General features: G+C 41.5%; 1 protein-coding gene across 1 annotated transcript in view; it reads right to left on the bottom strand.

Moving 5' to 3' along the window:
• ZDHHC8 (zDHHC palmitoyltransferase 8) overlaps positions 1 to 16,596 on the bottom strand; it is a 106,570-nt gene that overhangs the window by 6,004 nt on the left and 83,970 nt on the right. Inside the window, exons 2-9 of the mRNA XM_021544499.3 lie at positions 16,164 to 16,285; positions 12,687 to 12,844; positions 9,434 to 9,606; positions 8,145 to 8,247; positions 4,786 to 4,877; positions 3,030 to 3,162; positions 2,037 to 2,154; positions 1,194 to 1,303 (exon numbers count right to left, since the gene is read on the bottom strand). Of these exons, the coding sequence (XP_021400174.1) occupies positions 1,194 to 1,303; positions 2,037 to 2,154; positions 3,030 to 3,162; positions 4,786 to 4,877; positions 8,145 to 8,247; positions 9,434 to 9,606; positions 12,687 to 12,844; positions 16,164 to 16,285 (1,009 nt within the window). The remainder of the gene's footprint in view (positions 1 to 1,193; positions 1,304 to 2,036; positions 2,155 to 3,029; positions 3,163 to 4,785; positions 4,878 to 8,144; positions 8,248 to 9,433; positions 9,607 to 12,686; positions 12,845 to 16,163; positions 16,286 to 16,596) is intronic.

Below are 16,596 nucleotides of genomic sequence, written 5' to 3'. Positions count from 1 at the left end.
AATGAAAATCATAGGATATTAAACTTTCTGGATACAGTGAACATGCTGTTGTTCTTGTGTTCCCTTTCATAAGCCACTCGTTTCTTCATTAAGTGTACAAATCCAGAGAATAAGATTTACCATTACTCTAGCAAGACTAAAATTTAAACTTGGTCATAGCTGGAATTCCACTATCACCGTCTTTCTTTTCAAAATGAGAAGGATTCAGGAAAAGCTTTCCTCACAATTTAAGGAACATTCTGTCTTATTACAGTGTTGCTACATTCAATTGTTTTTATCTACCATATTCTCCTTTCCTTACTTCTTTCATAATACTCCTTCCTATCACCTCCTGCTTGTTATTCCAGGGGTGATACTGAAGGACCTGATGAAATTAATTTTGAGAAAACTGCACTGTGTGTGGTATGTGTTTTTTAAGGATGTCTCCACTGGTGCATGAAGACTCAGATACATATTGCAAATATACAAGTTAGACCAGTAATTTTCCAAATACTGTTTTCAGGTCTTGGGGGCCAAGGAATATTTGCAATAAATCCATGAGAAATAAGTTTCATAACTTCTAAGCAAAAGAGAAAACAGTCAAAATTCCACAGCAAATCTGTCTAATTGTTTGGATCTCAGTTTTCTTGATAGGTGAAAATGATGCCAAGAGTTAGGAAGGTGTTTTTTTCCATATAACCCAAATGCACTGAATAGGTGCCAGGGAAGGTCAAACATGAGGAGTCCTCTGTTAATTTTCACTAAAGTATCTCTTGGGATGCTTTAAAAGTTCTTCCCATGTTGCAAGCTGACATCTTAAGGAATCAGTGAGTACACTGAGTGTTTGCTAAAGGGTCTGATCCAGAGAAGCACTCAGCATGCCCAGCTCCCTCTGAAGGGAATGTGAGCTGGCACCTCTGCCAGGAGAAGCCAACGGGAGGTGACACTTCTCAGCATCCCAGGATCAGGCCGAGATCCCGGAGCAGCGGCAGCGCACGCCTGGCAGTGGGACAGACATGTCAGCAGGGGGAAGCTGTGAAATCAGACACGTTTCCATAAGGAGCACAGTGAAAATAATACACTGTCACACAACAGTGCCAAGCTTTGTTATTTACTTTTACACTCTGGCATTCAGTAGAGCCCTGCAGTGAATTCCTCCTCAGCTCCACACTGCCTGGTGTTAGCTGGTAGCAGAAACTCCCGGGCTCGCTCACCTGCTCGGCCGTGGCATGGTAGTGGACTTTGGGATTGTTGCTGAAAGCTGGTCGGTATTTGTACATGGCAGGAGTGGGAGGGCTGATAAGTTTGGGTGAGAGGCCACCTTCTGCAAAAGAAAAAAAAAAAAGTACTTTCTATTACAATGTGTGTAGACAGAAAGCTGCCAGCCATAATTTCCTGCCATCCATCATCCTCTGCAAATGGATCTGTTCTGGGAAGAATAGAACTTGCAGTACTTTTGTGTAGCATTCACCAAAATGAGTGGGGTCCCTATGGCAGTAACAGCACATTGCTGCCAGATCAGCCATCTGCAGACAAGAAGAAACAAGACACAATATATTGAATGGGGTGACACGTTTTGGTGAGTAGAAATTTTGCCTAATTTGAAATACTAAATATTTGGGTTGGATTCAGCTACTAGTTCTGTCTGAATAAAAAAAGAAAAAAAAAAAGGTTTATTCACAGTATCAAAGCATAAAGTTCACATTCTTAAAAATTAAATATTTCAGTTTGCAATGCCTAAGAATTTTGTCCCAATATTTCTGATGCCTTAGATTCCTTAGACCATTTATAATTAAAAACTGATTTAAGAAGGAGATTAAAAGAGTTTATACATGCTGCAAAACTGACATGAAAAATTCAACCTAGGCTTGAATAAACCACTTCAAGCTGGCTTTTCTTTCCCTTTCCTGCTGTTAATTCCCGTAGTCTGGAAATCATATAAATAGAAAAAAATCCTTCACCCAGATGCCATGTTTTGAAATAATACAAGAAACATTTCAAAGAGGCTAAAATAGTTTCTTATAAATAAAAATAAAACACTGATCATGAAACTATACCTTCACTGGTGCCCAGCTGCCCTTTTAGCTCAGAGTACTTGCTTGGATCTCCTTTGGATGGGAGAGATGGTTGCACATCCATACTCTTATCCTCCAGACCTTCCAGGCTGATTTTAGACTGAAAATGATCCAAAAAATCAATCATTACATGCAGCTTGGTTAAATAACAGTGTGTGGCAGAGTGCTGGATGTACCAGAGGACCAGAACTACCTATACCTATAATGACAAACAGGATTTAGCATGTACTGCAGGCAAGGACTGTCACATGTAAAATTTGCATTCTCATAACCACCCAGTAGAATTTTAAATGCACTATCCTGGTCTACTTGGCAGGCTAAGTACTATAATCATCATGCTAATTAATATGTGGTAGAAGACAATAGTGCTTTCTAGCATTTTTCAGCAACTTTCCAGGTAGCTCTCAGCAAGTAACTATCACAAAGGAAGTAACTATCCACAAAAATCTTGCAAGTTGGCTTCCTTTGAATCCACCACTTTTAATGGGACTAAACAAATTCTTCTCTATTATTCATGCCAGGAGAAACTGAAAAGAGAAGAGAAGAGAATTCAGCTTCTGAGTCAGTATTCCTTGTCCTGGACCACAAGCCTTCCTGCAGCCTGGAAGCTCAGAACATTCTTTGAAGTAGAACAACTGACCTGGTCTGGTGGTACAAGGGTTCATTAAAATTAATTTGAACACCAAGAGATGACAGATCTTGGGACAGAAAATAACTACTGCAAAGAACAGTCAACTTTTCCAAAAGAAGCCCAGAGGGATTCCATGCTAGAGCTGCCTGTTGTTGGATAAAAAGCTGCTGTTACTGAACCTGCAATGGAGGATGAAGTGTATGACAGAGGATGAAGTATATGACAAGGACTCAAACTCTAGTTTCTGCATTATCTCAAACAGATTTGTCCATGAAAGACTCATTCCCAGGCTTGATAATGCTCAATCCATGCCCTTCAAAAGCAGAGCTTGGAGATCTCCTCACCTTGCTCCGGTTGAGGTTGGCTTGGATGCCGTTGTCGCTGATCTTCACTGTGATCTGTCGCTCAGACAAATCCGGTCTCAGGAAAGGAGGCTTCACACTCACAGCTTGCTTTTTCTTGGGCTCAACCACGTACCTGATTAAGTGTGCAACAGTTGTCATTAAAATAAACAGTAACCTGAGAACAAGGACTGAAAATCTTCCCACTTCCAGGTTATTGTTTGTTTAAGAATGTGTCAGAATGTAGGTAAGAACCTCCATTTATTTCAATGTATGTAATAATTAAGCAGCAATTAAAAAAAATTAGCGAGCAAAAGGAGAGGATGCATTAAAAATCAGCAATTTTTGAAGCGCTAATGGACAAGAGCACAAAGAGAGCAAGAGAGGCCTGCCACCAACAGAAGTGACTGACTACATCATCCCAGTTAACCTGAAACAGCTGCCCTGTGGTGGGAGTCAGTGACTGGGGGACAAGACCCAGCATGAGGAGTTACCATGGAGAAGATGATGTGCTGCCAGTTCTAACTTACCACATGGTGACTTGTTTCTGTAGCATGTTTAGTGTTCAAATAAATGGAAGTAAAAGAGACTGCCAAGTCTATGGGAAGCAAAAAATCTAAGAGGAAATAGCTGACTTTAGATATCTAATTTCCGTCCAGTGGAATAGAATTCTCTAAGTGCAATTGGCCAGTGACTGTATTATGCCTAAGTATCAATACACACACCAGCTTTCTCTGTTTTATGTAGTGACTGGGATATTCTAGTAGTGATGGCTCAGGGACCTTCAATACACAGAACAATGTGAACAGGCCTTCACAAAACACAAATGTTCGGCTTGTTATAATTCTGTGAATAGCCATGATGATGCCACTCACAACCCCTCTCTTAACATAAGTGTCTCACAGCATTTAATACCCAGCTCTTCTCATCCACCTTGACATGATTTTCATGTTTTGGAAGGTTTGAGAAGCAACTACTCCAATGTCTTTAATACATGTAACAGTCCTTTAGGACTAATTTGTTGTATAATAAAGGGGAAAAGAAAGCAGATGAGAGTGTCAGGGTCTGGAATTGTTCAATACCCTAAAGAGGCTCAAGTAAGTCTTGTAGTATGATTATGAATGTTTCCAGGCTGGACAGCTCAGCACCCAGAATTATTTATAGTCCATCTGATCTACTGCATTAAGATCCTGATTTCAAAATGAGAAACGATAAATCCATTTCCCTAAAAATAGAAAGCCATAAATAAAATCTCAAGTTCCGTGATGTAGATCTCTTTGATAATCTGTTTTATGATAATGAAAGTGCCAGTGAGATTGAAAACCACAGCAGCCTTAAATTAGAATTAAATCTTAAGGAGAAAGGCTGATTTTAGCTTGCTTCCTTTTCCCCAGCAGACTGGACATTGCCTGTACAGTGTAAGAAGTAGTGTGGGCAATATGATAACATATGGATATTTACCTTGTTACTGAAATCCACTGGATAAACAAGCTGGTGAAGATAAGGGTGTAAGCTCAACATAATTTGACAAGCTTATTCCAAAAATAATTCTGGGACAAGGGTGGTGAATTACAAGTTACAGCCATGCAACAGGGAAGCAGCTATCACAGAGGATATCAGCCTTCAGGAGTGTTTTTGCTTTGCTTTCCTCTTATTCCATCAATGATCCCTGGCTTGTGAGCCCAGCCAAGCACATTTCTTTCCCTGTCCCATCAGGGACTCTTGCTCCCTCATTCCCAGCTGAGAGCATTTCTCTTACCTGGGAGCCAAGGGGCTGCAGAGCACATGTTCCACGTTTCCACAGCATCCACGGGTAAAAGGATTCACTCCCCCACGGAATTTCCCTGTCACCTGGAAACGTGTTCAGGACAGTGCTCAAACCTCTGGTTATATTAAAAGTCATCATCTAAGCCTCAGAAAGCCAAGAACAAGTCTGACCCTTCTGTCCTTCCCAAAGAGATCATTTTTCTTTGAATACTGCACTTTTTCTCTCCAGCTCTAATACGCCACCTCTGTCAGCTAATTCCATCAAGGAGGCATTTAACTCAAGATCCTTCCCAAAAGGACACTGCTGAATGTGACTGGGTTTCAAAGTGATGTGTTCACCTCTCCATCCTGCTCCTGCACTGGATTTGTGTCTGCTCCAAGCCAGACATCCTGTTTTAGTCTCTTTCCTTCCCATTACTTCCCCTCCCCTGCCTTGGCGAGTCCCCTCCAAACCAACAGAAAAGTCAAATCAACATTCCCAAATGCTGGATGAGAGCAATGTTTCCTCTCTCTCCTGAGCAGCAATCAGTACAAACCACTGCCTTATGTGGGAGGGTGCCAGGAACTCCCTGGTGATTACAATGTTTGCTTGTAAATGAGCAGGTTTAATAAAAACCAAGCCTCATTAGACTGGCGGGATCCATTCAAGGCTTCATAAGCATTATAAAGAGTTTGTACTCTACAGGCAGATACTCGAAAGTCACCATATGGGGATAAATACCAATAAAGCCAGGGAGATTAATAGTGGTTGCCATTAAAAGCATTACTGTTGTTGTTTGCAAGTAAAGCATTTTAATCAGCTCATAGTTCTGATCTAGCAACAAGTTTGCAGAGTACCAGAAATACTTTAATAACTTGCACATAAAATAACAAAGGTTAAATAATTCTGCAATATATTATGCTGCCTTGTTGATATAACATAAAGCTCTTTAAGAGGCCAAGAGAGGCTGGAAGTTCTGAGATTTGGAAGAGCAACCTTTTGATGAAAACACGGGCCTGGGACATTTGGCACATCTGCATTCAATTCTAGGCTCACACTGACTTGTGCCAGATGCTGGCAAAGCATTTAATATTTTTGTGCCCATTTTCTCAAACACAGTATGAAAATAAAATTTCTCCAAATCACAGATTACAGTACTAATTATATGAGTTTGGTTTCTAAAGTAGTTAAAATATCACTGCTAGAAAGCAGTCTAAGAAGGAAGAGTATTTATTTACTCTGTTCAGAAACTAAAAATACCAGGATATGAACAGATGTTGTGTTCTGGGTTATTTTGATTCCATAAAAGAATTTCAGAGGCATTCAGAAAGCTCAGAAACATCTAAACCCAGCCACTATGCACTTTTCAGTCACAGTCTGCCTACTATGAATGCTCAGAACTTACAAACTCCAGAATTAATAAATACCAAAAATTTACAGTAAAAACCCAAAAATGTCTGTACCACTGGTCTATAAAATGTACTGGGAAAAGAGGACATGATAAGCTGAGCATATTGCAACTGGAAAGCTGACAGTAGATAACTACCACTGTGAGAAAAGAGAATCAACACTGAGGCTGCAGGAGAAAAGCAAATGTTTTAGAACAGTGGCAAAGCCAGGAGCAGATCTCATATCCATCTCTCCTGGTCTGGTGCTCTAATTACTTAGATATGCTTCCTCTAAAAGAACCTCAGGGCTGGGAACATCCATCCTTCAGTTACAGATAACCCCTACATATGACTAAGCAGAAATTATGACCAGATTATATTGAATTTTCAAAATGGCATGGGAAGATGTAATAAATCTCAAGTGGTTTGGTAGCTCAGGAAACCAAACCAAGCTAGGATACATTTTCCAACAATTATTTCAATAACAGAAAAATCCTCAACCTTTCTAAATTCTAGTGCAGCCAAAAACATGTGAAGTTAAATTTTACATTTTTTAAAGTTAAAATTTTCCTTCTTCTTCAGTTTAAAATTTTCATGGAGAGTTTATATCACTGCACAAAGACAAGCCTAAGGTAAATAACGATTTGTGCTATGAGACCAAAATGCCCTGTGTTTCATGCAGCTATTGTTAGCACTATCAAATGTAATACATAGCCAAAATTAATTTTAAAATTAAGAGCAGATGATTCTGAGCAGGACAGAGAAAAGCATTTGAGGATGACAGCTATGGAAGCTTGCTTTGTTCAAAGGCCATGTTAGGCAACTGTTCAGGATGACTTCAGATTCCTTGCTTATGTAAACCTCCCACACTCTTCTGGATAGGAGTTTTTATTGTCTCTTGTGGGATGGAGACAATGTCATCTCAGTTTGCGAAGGCCTGGCCTCAGACAGATGTTTTCATCACTCACAGCCTGCCCAGGAGCCAGACAGCTCCACAGCACGGAGCCATCAGCCCCCAGGACAGCCAAAACAGCTCAGTGGGAGCTGCAGAGCACCCATGGGGGAAAGAGCAGCAAAAACCCATGTGAATAAAACCCAAACCACAAGGGAAAAGAAGTATGGTGGGGAAAAATATGAAAAAAGCTCAGATGTGAGGGGCACTTTGGAGCTGGAGCTGTGGAAAGGTAAAGCACTGGAATGCACAGAGTTCATGAGCCTTGGGATGAGGGCTGAGACGAATGCCAACTGCAAATCGTCCTTGGGGTGGCAGAGGCCTCTTATTGATCCCATCGCATCGATGGGATCAATACCACACCAGGCAATTAATGTGCACATGAATGCAGGTGGGCATCAACCACAGGGACTGTGGGTCATGGACATTTGAATAACTGCAGAGGAACTGGAGTTTTACAGGCTTTTTGGCACAAGATGTAATTGCTGGCACTTGGTTTGGAGAAGCTAAGCAAGCTGGGTCCAACAGCACTCTGTGTGTGTGTGTATGAGTTCATATGCATGGGAACAAAAGAGAGACACAAAGAGAGACAAAGAGCTAACTCAGACCCTATTATGGGCTTGCTGGGGGAGTTCAAAATACCAGGAGAGAGGGCAAATGATTGAATATTTTCCTTTCATTCTTTCACTCAGTCTTATGAATTGTTCAGTCTGACTCAAAGTTTGAAGTTCTGGGGTTGATGGTATTTACCACATAAAACCTATTTCAAGGCCATGAGTAGATTTTAAATAGTAAATAAGCATGGGGTGATGCTCTGTGGCTAAAAAAGGGAAACCTTTGCCTGCAGTGTATTAAAAAAAAAAATCTGAAAATAAAATAATAGGCAACCTTCCTAGATCTTCACAAAACCTCCAATAAGAGCATTACTGGTAAGATTTGGACCATCTTTATCTCTACCCAAGTTAACTTGCTGATTTTCCTTCCCACCCCAGTACCTTAGCCACAAACATGGAGAAAGGATTGCTTCTTACCTGTTCATTCGTTGTGCGCCCTCGGGCCACTAGAACAATATGGAAGCCAGTGAGCCCAATGACTGGGATAAAGAATAACCCAGCCACACACATGACAGCCATTCTGTGTCCAGGAGTTAAAGAAACTGGGATGAGTGAAGGGAAAAAAGAATCTGTGAAAGACAGGGAGAGGAAAAGGAGAAAAAAACCCAAAACAACAGGGGAATGTCACGTTGTCATAGAATGGTTTGGGTTGGAAGGGATCTTTAAGACCACCTAGTTCCAACTCCCCTGTTGTTGTCAGGACACATTTCACTATCCAAGGCTGCTCCAAGCCCTGTCCAACCTGGCCTTGGACACTTCCAGGGATCCAGGGGCAGCCATAGCTTCTCTGGGCAACCTGTGCCAGTGCCTCATAGTGAAGAATTTCATGCTAATATCTCATCTAAATCTGCCCTCTTTCAGTTTGAAGCTGTTCCCCCTCATCCTTTCACTCCAGACCCTTGTCCAAAGTCCCTCTCCAGTTCCTCTGGAGCCCCTTTAGGCACTGGAAACGGTTCTAAGGTCTCCCTACAACCTCCTCTTCTCCAGACTGAACAACATCAACTCTCCCAGCCTGTCTCCAGAGCAGAGGGACTTTAGCTCTCTGAGCATCTCTGTGGCCTCCTCTGGACTTGCTCCAGCAGCTCCACATCTTTCTGATGTTAATACAGCACTCCAGGTGGGGTCTCATGAGTGCAGAGTAGAGTGTTCCTCACCTTTAGCAGGTCTAACTAAATTTAATCTCAAAGTTAAGTCCATCTGCTCCTAGTCTGGGTCCTCACCCTTGAGATGGTTAAAAAGTAATGTGAACTCAGTAACTCTGGCTCTACCTTTCTACCTTGTAAAGAATATTCTGCACTAACCTATCAAGAGCAGTATCATCCCGCAGAGCCAGCAGTTCATGTGTTACACTTGCATGGATTGGGCTACTTCCAGATCATACTCTGCTCCAAAGCACAGCAACAGAGTTTTAAATACAGCAAACAGCAGTTGAGAGCTACACCTAGTTGTAAGTAAAATTCAGGGAGGCACTCATCCTTCTGCGGGGGTGTCATGACAAAGATTGAGAAAGACAAAGGGTCAGCTACAGTTTCTGGAGCAATCCATGCTCACACAGGTACAATGGGAACAGAGGAAAACCTGCACTGAGCATTTACAGGAGAGCAGTGGGGGATCAGGAGAGGCTCCCCCTCCTCCCGGGGGACAATTGTTCAGATTCATTCTTTCCTCAGCCAGCTTGAGTCTGGAAAAGCCAAAAGGAAGGATACGTAATGGTGGTGTGAGCTGCTCCCAGCTTTTCCATGTGGTTCAGTACGAAGATGAGCCCAAAGGTGAAGACTCCGACCATGTGCGTACTTAAGGACAGCAAGAAGAGAAAAAAATAGCGGTAGTTCCTCCGTCCTATGCAATTGTTGACCCATGGGCAGTGATGGTCAAAATCCTTGTAAAGAAAGGGAGAGATAGGGAAAAATATCCAAACAGTGAAAGAAAATACATTGCCTTAGAGATGAATCTGAACCACTGTCATGTGAAATTACATCAGACGACTTCTGCAGCTTTACAACATGCTTGACTGTCTTTTATAAGACTTTTTACGACCAAGTTGTTTCTCTATCCATGAATGGAGAGGTACTTGAGTGTTTATAGGGTTTGAAGAGAGGATATATCAAACATAAAGGACAGGCTATTTATCTGCTAGCAGCAGAAGCCCTAATATTTTATCATCCTTAGCATGAGTCAATTGCAATGAAGTTATTATAACATAGAATGCTTTGAAGATGCAATAGTGCTGCAGAATGCCCTGTCCCACATTTCAGTATTTATACATCACTGAATGAGTCCACTTTGAACAATGGACATCACAAAAGTATCTTTTTACCAAGCAAGTCACAAAGAAAAAGAACAGTTGGATCAGACAGAGGCAAAATTACGCACAGGTTCATTAAGTTATGAATCCAAATCTAACAGTTTGTCTCAGTCACAAGTCCAAAGTCCCTCACAAAGTCAGATCCCTTTTAACAGGAGAATTAATAATGAGGGCAAGGCACAGACACCCTTTGCACAGTTTTGTAAGCATGTAAAACCACTGTCTCCAATGGGATTATTCCTGACATGAAGGTGGAAGAAATACACCTTTCTTACCTCTGTGTTCTTCAGAGCAGATATTAAACATTCATTGCAGCCACCAAAGAACTGTTTATTCTTTGTTTTGTGGCAATGCTATTTTTAAGCACTGTTCAATGACGACACAGGGGGTTTTGTATTTCTAAGTTTTGCACAATGCATTTACCAAAAATTTACAAAATACAAAAAAATCGATTAGACCTTTCTCAAAGCACATTAGAAAATGACAGGGGCAACTTAAATAGTAAGATAATTTCAGGCCATATCTGAAATGCAGGCATAACATCTGTGTGTTATGCAAATCTGGCTGTGTGCCCAAAGTACCTATGGATTATCAAACTATGTAAGTACTCACTGCAAACATTTCAATTAAGAAAACAAAAATCTGACTATTTTTGTCACAAATTCATTTTTGTGTCCCTCTGGTAATAGCATGCTTTAAGTTTTAATTTATTTCTGCAAGTGTTGTCTGCTTTTGCTGTTTATTCATTTTTATCAAATTGGTTCAGGAGTCTTGTATTTGGGAAACTAATTTTTATTGTACATTCTAGACTGACAGTGAAACATATGAACTACAACCCTGAATGGATCCTACATGGAAAGCCAGCAGAGTCACTCCTGTTAACTGTCTCAAAGCTCTTCTAGAATATGACAGTTGAGTGGGAAATAAGCATCACAAGAATCAATAAAACATGTTTAAGGCCATGATTTATTGATTCAGGAGTCATTAATACTTTTTGCCTACATTCCTCCACAGCAGTAATAATTTAATGACAAGCAGAGCTCTTTACTTGTGCACCAGAATAGTAGGAAACATTCAACTTACTTGACTATCAATAGAACTTGTGGAGAGCTAGCCAGAGTCACCTTGCCTTCTGCTATTTTATGGAGGTTTCTTTTGGATTCCCTCCCATTTTCATTTCTCCTGCAGAACTGACTCCCATGGAGGCCTTACATCAGCATGAAACTTCAAGTGTTTATACCACTGAGTTTTGAGCAATCTTTTTCTGAGAAAACTTCATTTCCTGAATATGAATTTTTATGCTAAGTCACTGGGGAAGGAGGAAGAAAGAAACTCCATGGGACAACTGAGAATTTACCATTATCTAAACAATCCTCAAAACACAGAATTAGTGAAAACATTTATGTTTTAAAACTAGTAATGTATAATTCAGGTTTTCTACCAAAAATCTACCTCTGTGCAACAATTCACAGCAGTCTAAACAAACTGTGTGTCACAACTTATAAATAGCTGTGGCTACTTCCCTCTACCCAGGGACCTTGGCAGCTCCTCACTCTCAGGCTTCTAAAAGCCCACATCCTTCTCAAGCCTTCCAAAACAGGGCAGCCTTGTCCTATTTATCAATGGTTACTAGGCACAGCACTGCTTCCAGATAACTATAACTTAGCTCTATGACTGACACAAGATAAATCCAGGCAGCCTTTCTCTCACTGGTAACTGTGCTGCTCTCTTTGGGACTATTCCCTTGCTCATGGCAAAGAGGATTAGGACAAAGGTAGTGTATACAGCATTCCAGCTGACTCTGGTATTTTTTCCCCTTCTGATTAGTAATTGCTTTCATTTTAATGGCACAGCTGAATATATGTTAGACATATTAAGATTTCATCTTTCTGTTAAAAAAAAAAATAGACCTTGCAGCAAAAATATCTTTAGAATTTTTAGCTCAGCAATAAAAAGTCCCCTGGCAATACACTGCTGTGAATACAGTGCTCTGTACCTACATGTCTGGGAGATGCTTATAGCCCAAAAGCACATCTTACTGTTTAGGGATTATTTTTTTAAAATCCTGTGTGACTCACCAAGACCCTAAGGGCAAAAAGAATCAAGAAAGCCCCTTAATTCAGAGCAATCAACATTAGAAACATGAATGAGTTCATGCTGTGAGCTGGGGTGTTGAAAAACACATGGGCTCCTCCCATTGACTGGAGAACATTTGCTGAGCTCCAAGTTTTGTTCTCCTGAACTCACACACCATTGCGGCTTCTCTGCTTGTCCATTAATGTAGGCACCAGTTTGCTCCAAATTAAATTATGAACCTTAAGCTCACACATGACAAGTTGAAATGGTTCACCCTGAATTTCTTGCTCTCTTGAACTCTTCACCAATGCTCCCATTCACCCCTTTTTTTATATTCACAATCCCTTAGCTACTTCAAGGATGATGCAGCCAGCATTATAAATGTTTATTTTAATCATCACTGGCGATAGAACTGACAACAAGCGTCGTTGTAACAACAGAACTGAGGGCTGTGCTTCGAATGGCACAGCTCAGCGAGTCCAGCGAGGCTGTGAGCCCCCGGGATCTGGAACTCTGGGGCAGCCCAGCGCCCGCTCCCCGCGGCCGGGCGAGCGCAGCCCGCGGCACAGCAGCGTTACCTCCACGCAGTTGTCGCAGACGCTGCAGTGGGAGCAGCGGGGCGGGCGGTAGAAGTGGCAGGTGGCGCACCACTTCATCCGTACTTGGATTCCTTTGATCTCCACGTTCTTGTACAGCGGCGCGCGGAAGTCGTCGTCTTTATCCTCATCTTCGTCCGCTGCTCAACGCGAAACTGAGAGTTAGTGCAGGTAGCAGAGGGCAAGGAGAAAAGAGCTAATCCTGTCAGTACCTGGGACACAGGGCCACTGCACAGTCCCCTTACTGGGGACAATGCAAAGGACAGATGGTTTATCACTTCTGTCCTGTTTAAGAAAAAAGCCCATTTAACAATAAATGCACAAAAATCCCCCAGACTACAAGAGACAAATATATACTGGGAAGAAAAAATATTACTCTAGATTCCCGTGATCTTTATTTGTTTCCTCCTGACAGAAAATCTAAGAAGTTCACATCTATTTAACACCTGGTTAAACATTATAGTGCAGCTGGCATTGGTTGACTGGGTCCAAATTAGGTGGAATTTGATAATGTTGTCCCAGAGGAGCATCAATTACTGTCATGCAGTTCTATATTAAATCTTCTTTAGATGTGCTATCATGATCCAATTTCCATTGACTTCAGAAGGAATTTCTCCCTTCACCTAGATGAGCTTGGAATCTGGCTCAGCTACAGTATTTATCTGCAAGAGTATTCTCAGGATTAACGTTTGTGCTTGGAAGGAGAGTGCTGTACTGGCACCATTCCCTATAATTTTCCTTCATAACTAGTCAGTGGGACTCTTAGAGAGAGTCAGACTCTAAATCCCTTAGGCACTTCTATAAATACAGTCTGTAGGTTCTCCAATACCATTCTAAACCTGCCCAAGCTATGTAATACATGTGGGCAGATGAAAACAAGACACCGGAACAGTCAAACCATTTAAGCTTTTATAAAAAATCTGACTAAGCTGACAAAAAGTCTGTACATTATATATACCTACATGCATTTAAACATGTTCCTTTTGCAGAATTCAGAGTTTGTACAAAACAGATCCACATCAAAAATACTGAATCCCAATTGTAGTTGGTATAATTAGCCAGCAAAAAACATAGCCAGTTTCAGCCTAGACTGTAAATCAGATTTTTCAAAGCAGCCCCAATTTCAGTTACTTGATACTTCCTTTCCTACTCATTCATTCTGGTGTATTACCAGAAATTCACTCACAGAGCCAATACTGATTCATACCAGAAAGATTCAGAGAGCCAACAAATAAAAAAAAAAATGTTAAAAATGAGTAACAGAGCTGGGAGTTTGATTAAGCTCCTCTTCAACAAGCTGGGTTTCTGCAGCCCAACTTTTATCATTTCCCCCCATCGGCCAAGTTCTATCTGCCAGACCTGTAAGGTCATATAACATAGCTAGTAATGTGCTTATTTCTAGTTTCCTGAGCAGAAGAATACATTGACAAAGGAATGTATCTTACTACACAGATTCTCATACATTGATCCACTGACATGGAGCAGCCAAGTCTCCTATTTTACTAACAGATTTTTGGTTGCTTCCTTACAGCAATTGTGTGATTTCATTACAGTCTCAGCTTTTGTCCTGCTTATTTGTTGTTTTGGTTTTGAAGTAAAATCCTATCAGAAATGTGCTAAGCTTGAAAACCAAGAATACTAAACCTAATTTCAACAGCAGAAAGCAAACAGAGTGATCGTGTATTCGTTTTAAGTCACTCCTACAATTCCTGAACTCCTTGCGCTGGCAGCTCTGCGGGTGGCGTGGGGTGGTGATAAGCTTTTTTGCACATGCACACTTGTGATCTGAAATAACATCTGCTCCTCTTTCCTCTCAGTACTGGTATTTATAGTCTTTTCCATCTTTTCCCTTATCAGTTTTCTTCCTTCACACATCTAAACTCCTGCTCCATTACCTTCTCCTAGGACAAATGCCATGTCTTTTCTCTCCCCTTGCTCCCAGCATCTTGCTGATAAAGCACAGGCACAGACATGCAAAGCCAAGGCCACAAATGAAGTGAGAGACAGTAGAGGAGTGAACTTTAGGAGCTCCTCCTCTTCCTGTTTTGCTCCTGACTCCCTTGTGTAAAGGGAGATGGGATGGGAGGGAAGGTGATGAGAAAGCTTCTGTTTGATCTCCCCATGTATTTCTTCATTAAATGTGTAGTCCAAAACGAAGAACTTGTTTGCAAAAGGAAGTTAGAGAAGCCCAGAGGAAGGTATGAACTGACAATACACTCAGCACTGATCACTCCCAGGGCCTGGTGATGTCCAGCTCTGCTCTGAGGGAACTGCCCTGCACAAACACACTGGATTCTCAGACTGATAATGTTTAATGTTTGATTAACCACTGCTATCTCTGCTAAGATAAAGAAACTAACAAGTCCAAGAAACTTCTTAAAACTCCACCTGCAAAAGTTCTTTTGAAAGTCACTAGCATTTGTAGCTTTAAGCACCTATACACTCTATCAGTTGATCTTACACAAGTGACTGAATCTTGCCTCTGCCTTAAATTGCCTTTACACACAGTAATTTCCTTAATTGGAGTGGTGCAACACTTAATCAGGGGTTCAGAAGCTTCAGATGAGAGGAACGGCAGAGAGATGCTCATCATTAGAACACACTACCTGGAGAAACCTGGCCTTGCTATTCAGGGAAACCAGCAGGACTGGTACCCTGCTCTTGTCAGGTAGCAATTCAAAATAGACACTGAACGTGGTGAATAGAGGTGAAGAAGCACAGCTTGCAGACAGCACAGATCCATTGGTTTAGACAGACTGCCTAGAGCAGTCTCTGCTGCAAACTGCGTGTGAATAATTATTGGAAGACAGATAAAATGAGGTGATAATTCTCTCATTAGGATGTGTTAAAAGAGATAGCTTCACTGTGGTTCCCATTACAAAAGCTGAGTGATCTCTATCCTATTTAATCAGCTGTGAATCAGTACTAATTTAAGCAGGAATATATTTCTAAATGTATACATTTTTAGACACTCTAAGGCAAGCCTTAATCATTATCTGTTCTAGCGTTCAATGCTTCTGCATTTCTTTTAAGGTATTCTGGAAGGACTGCTTTGATGAAACTTGCAGGAAGTTTAGCCTCTCCCCTCTGGCATGCTCTGCTACCTATTGTGAAGACAGTGACTTAAATCCAGTGTGCCAGCATGACACAGGGGATAGCAATCAAAATCACATCACTCAGGAGAGCTGTCCAAGGAGAACCATTCTACACAACCCTGTGCCCTCAAGTGCCAGTCTGAGCAAGTGCAGGGACACCCAGGAGCTCAGAAGGGAGCTGGAGGGTACCCAGCATTTCACTGCCATCCCATTCCTATTGACAGTCAAGTACACTAAATACACTAAATAAATAAATAAAGTATACAAGATTAATCAGCAACTTATGTGTTTGGATACCTGGCACCTCTTTTGGCTTGGATTTTCAATGAGGTGCCCCCACCCGCAACAATCCCATTTCTGTTACCTCTTGGGAAAACTCCAGGGTCCATGAAAGTTGCCATGCTGAAGTTTGCCAGCACAAACAAGAAAACGAGTCCATTGTACACTGGGATGGCTGGGGAGATGGCTTTTGTCAACCAGGGGCACCTGTGGAGAAGAGAAGTTATGGGTAAGGGCTCTTTCAGCTGTAACTCATAGGTTCTTCCCACTCACTGCCATCATACAGAGAAGTACTCTGGGCCGCCCCAGCCATGCAGCAAGGCTGAACTTGTAATGCAACAGAAATTTCCACCGAGCCAGTTTCAGTGATACTGCAACAACCCTCTCTAAAGCTGCTTTGTTCCAGAGCACAGAAAGCCCTGACTGTTCACAGGGCTCACAGGGCTTTGCCACCCTATTGCCTTATCTGCAACCTGGCATTTTACTGCTCTGTAGCAGCTTCATCCCATTGTTGCAAT

This window comes from Lonchura striata, chromosome 18 (assembly GCF_046129695.1).
Source record: "Lonchura striata isolate bLonStr1 chromosome 18, bLonStr1.mat, whole genome shotgun sequence".
NCBI classification, from domain to species: domain Eukaryota; kingdom Metazoa; phylum Chordata; class Aves; order Passeriformes; family Estrildidae; genus Lonchura; species Lonchura striata.
The sequence above is the reverse complement of the archived record's forward strand: the minus strand, read 5'-3'. Positions and strand labels throughout refer to the sequence as shown.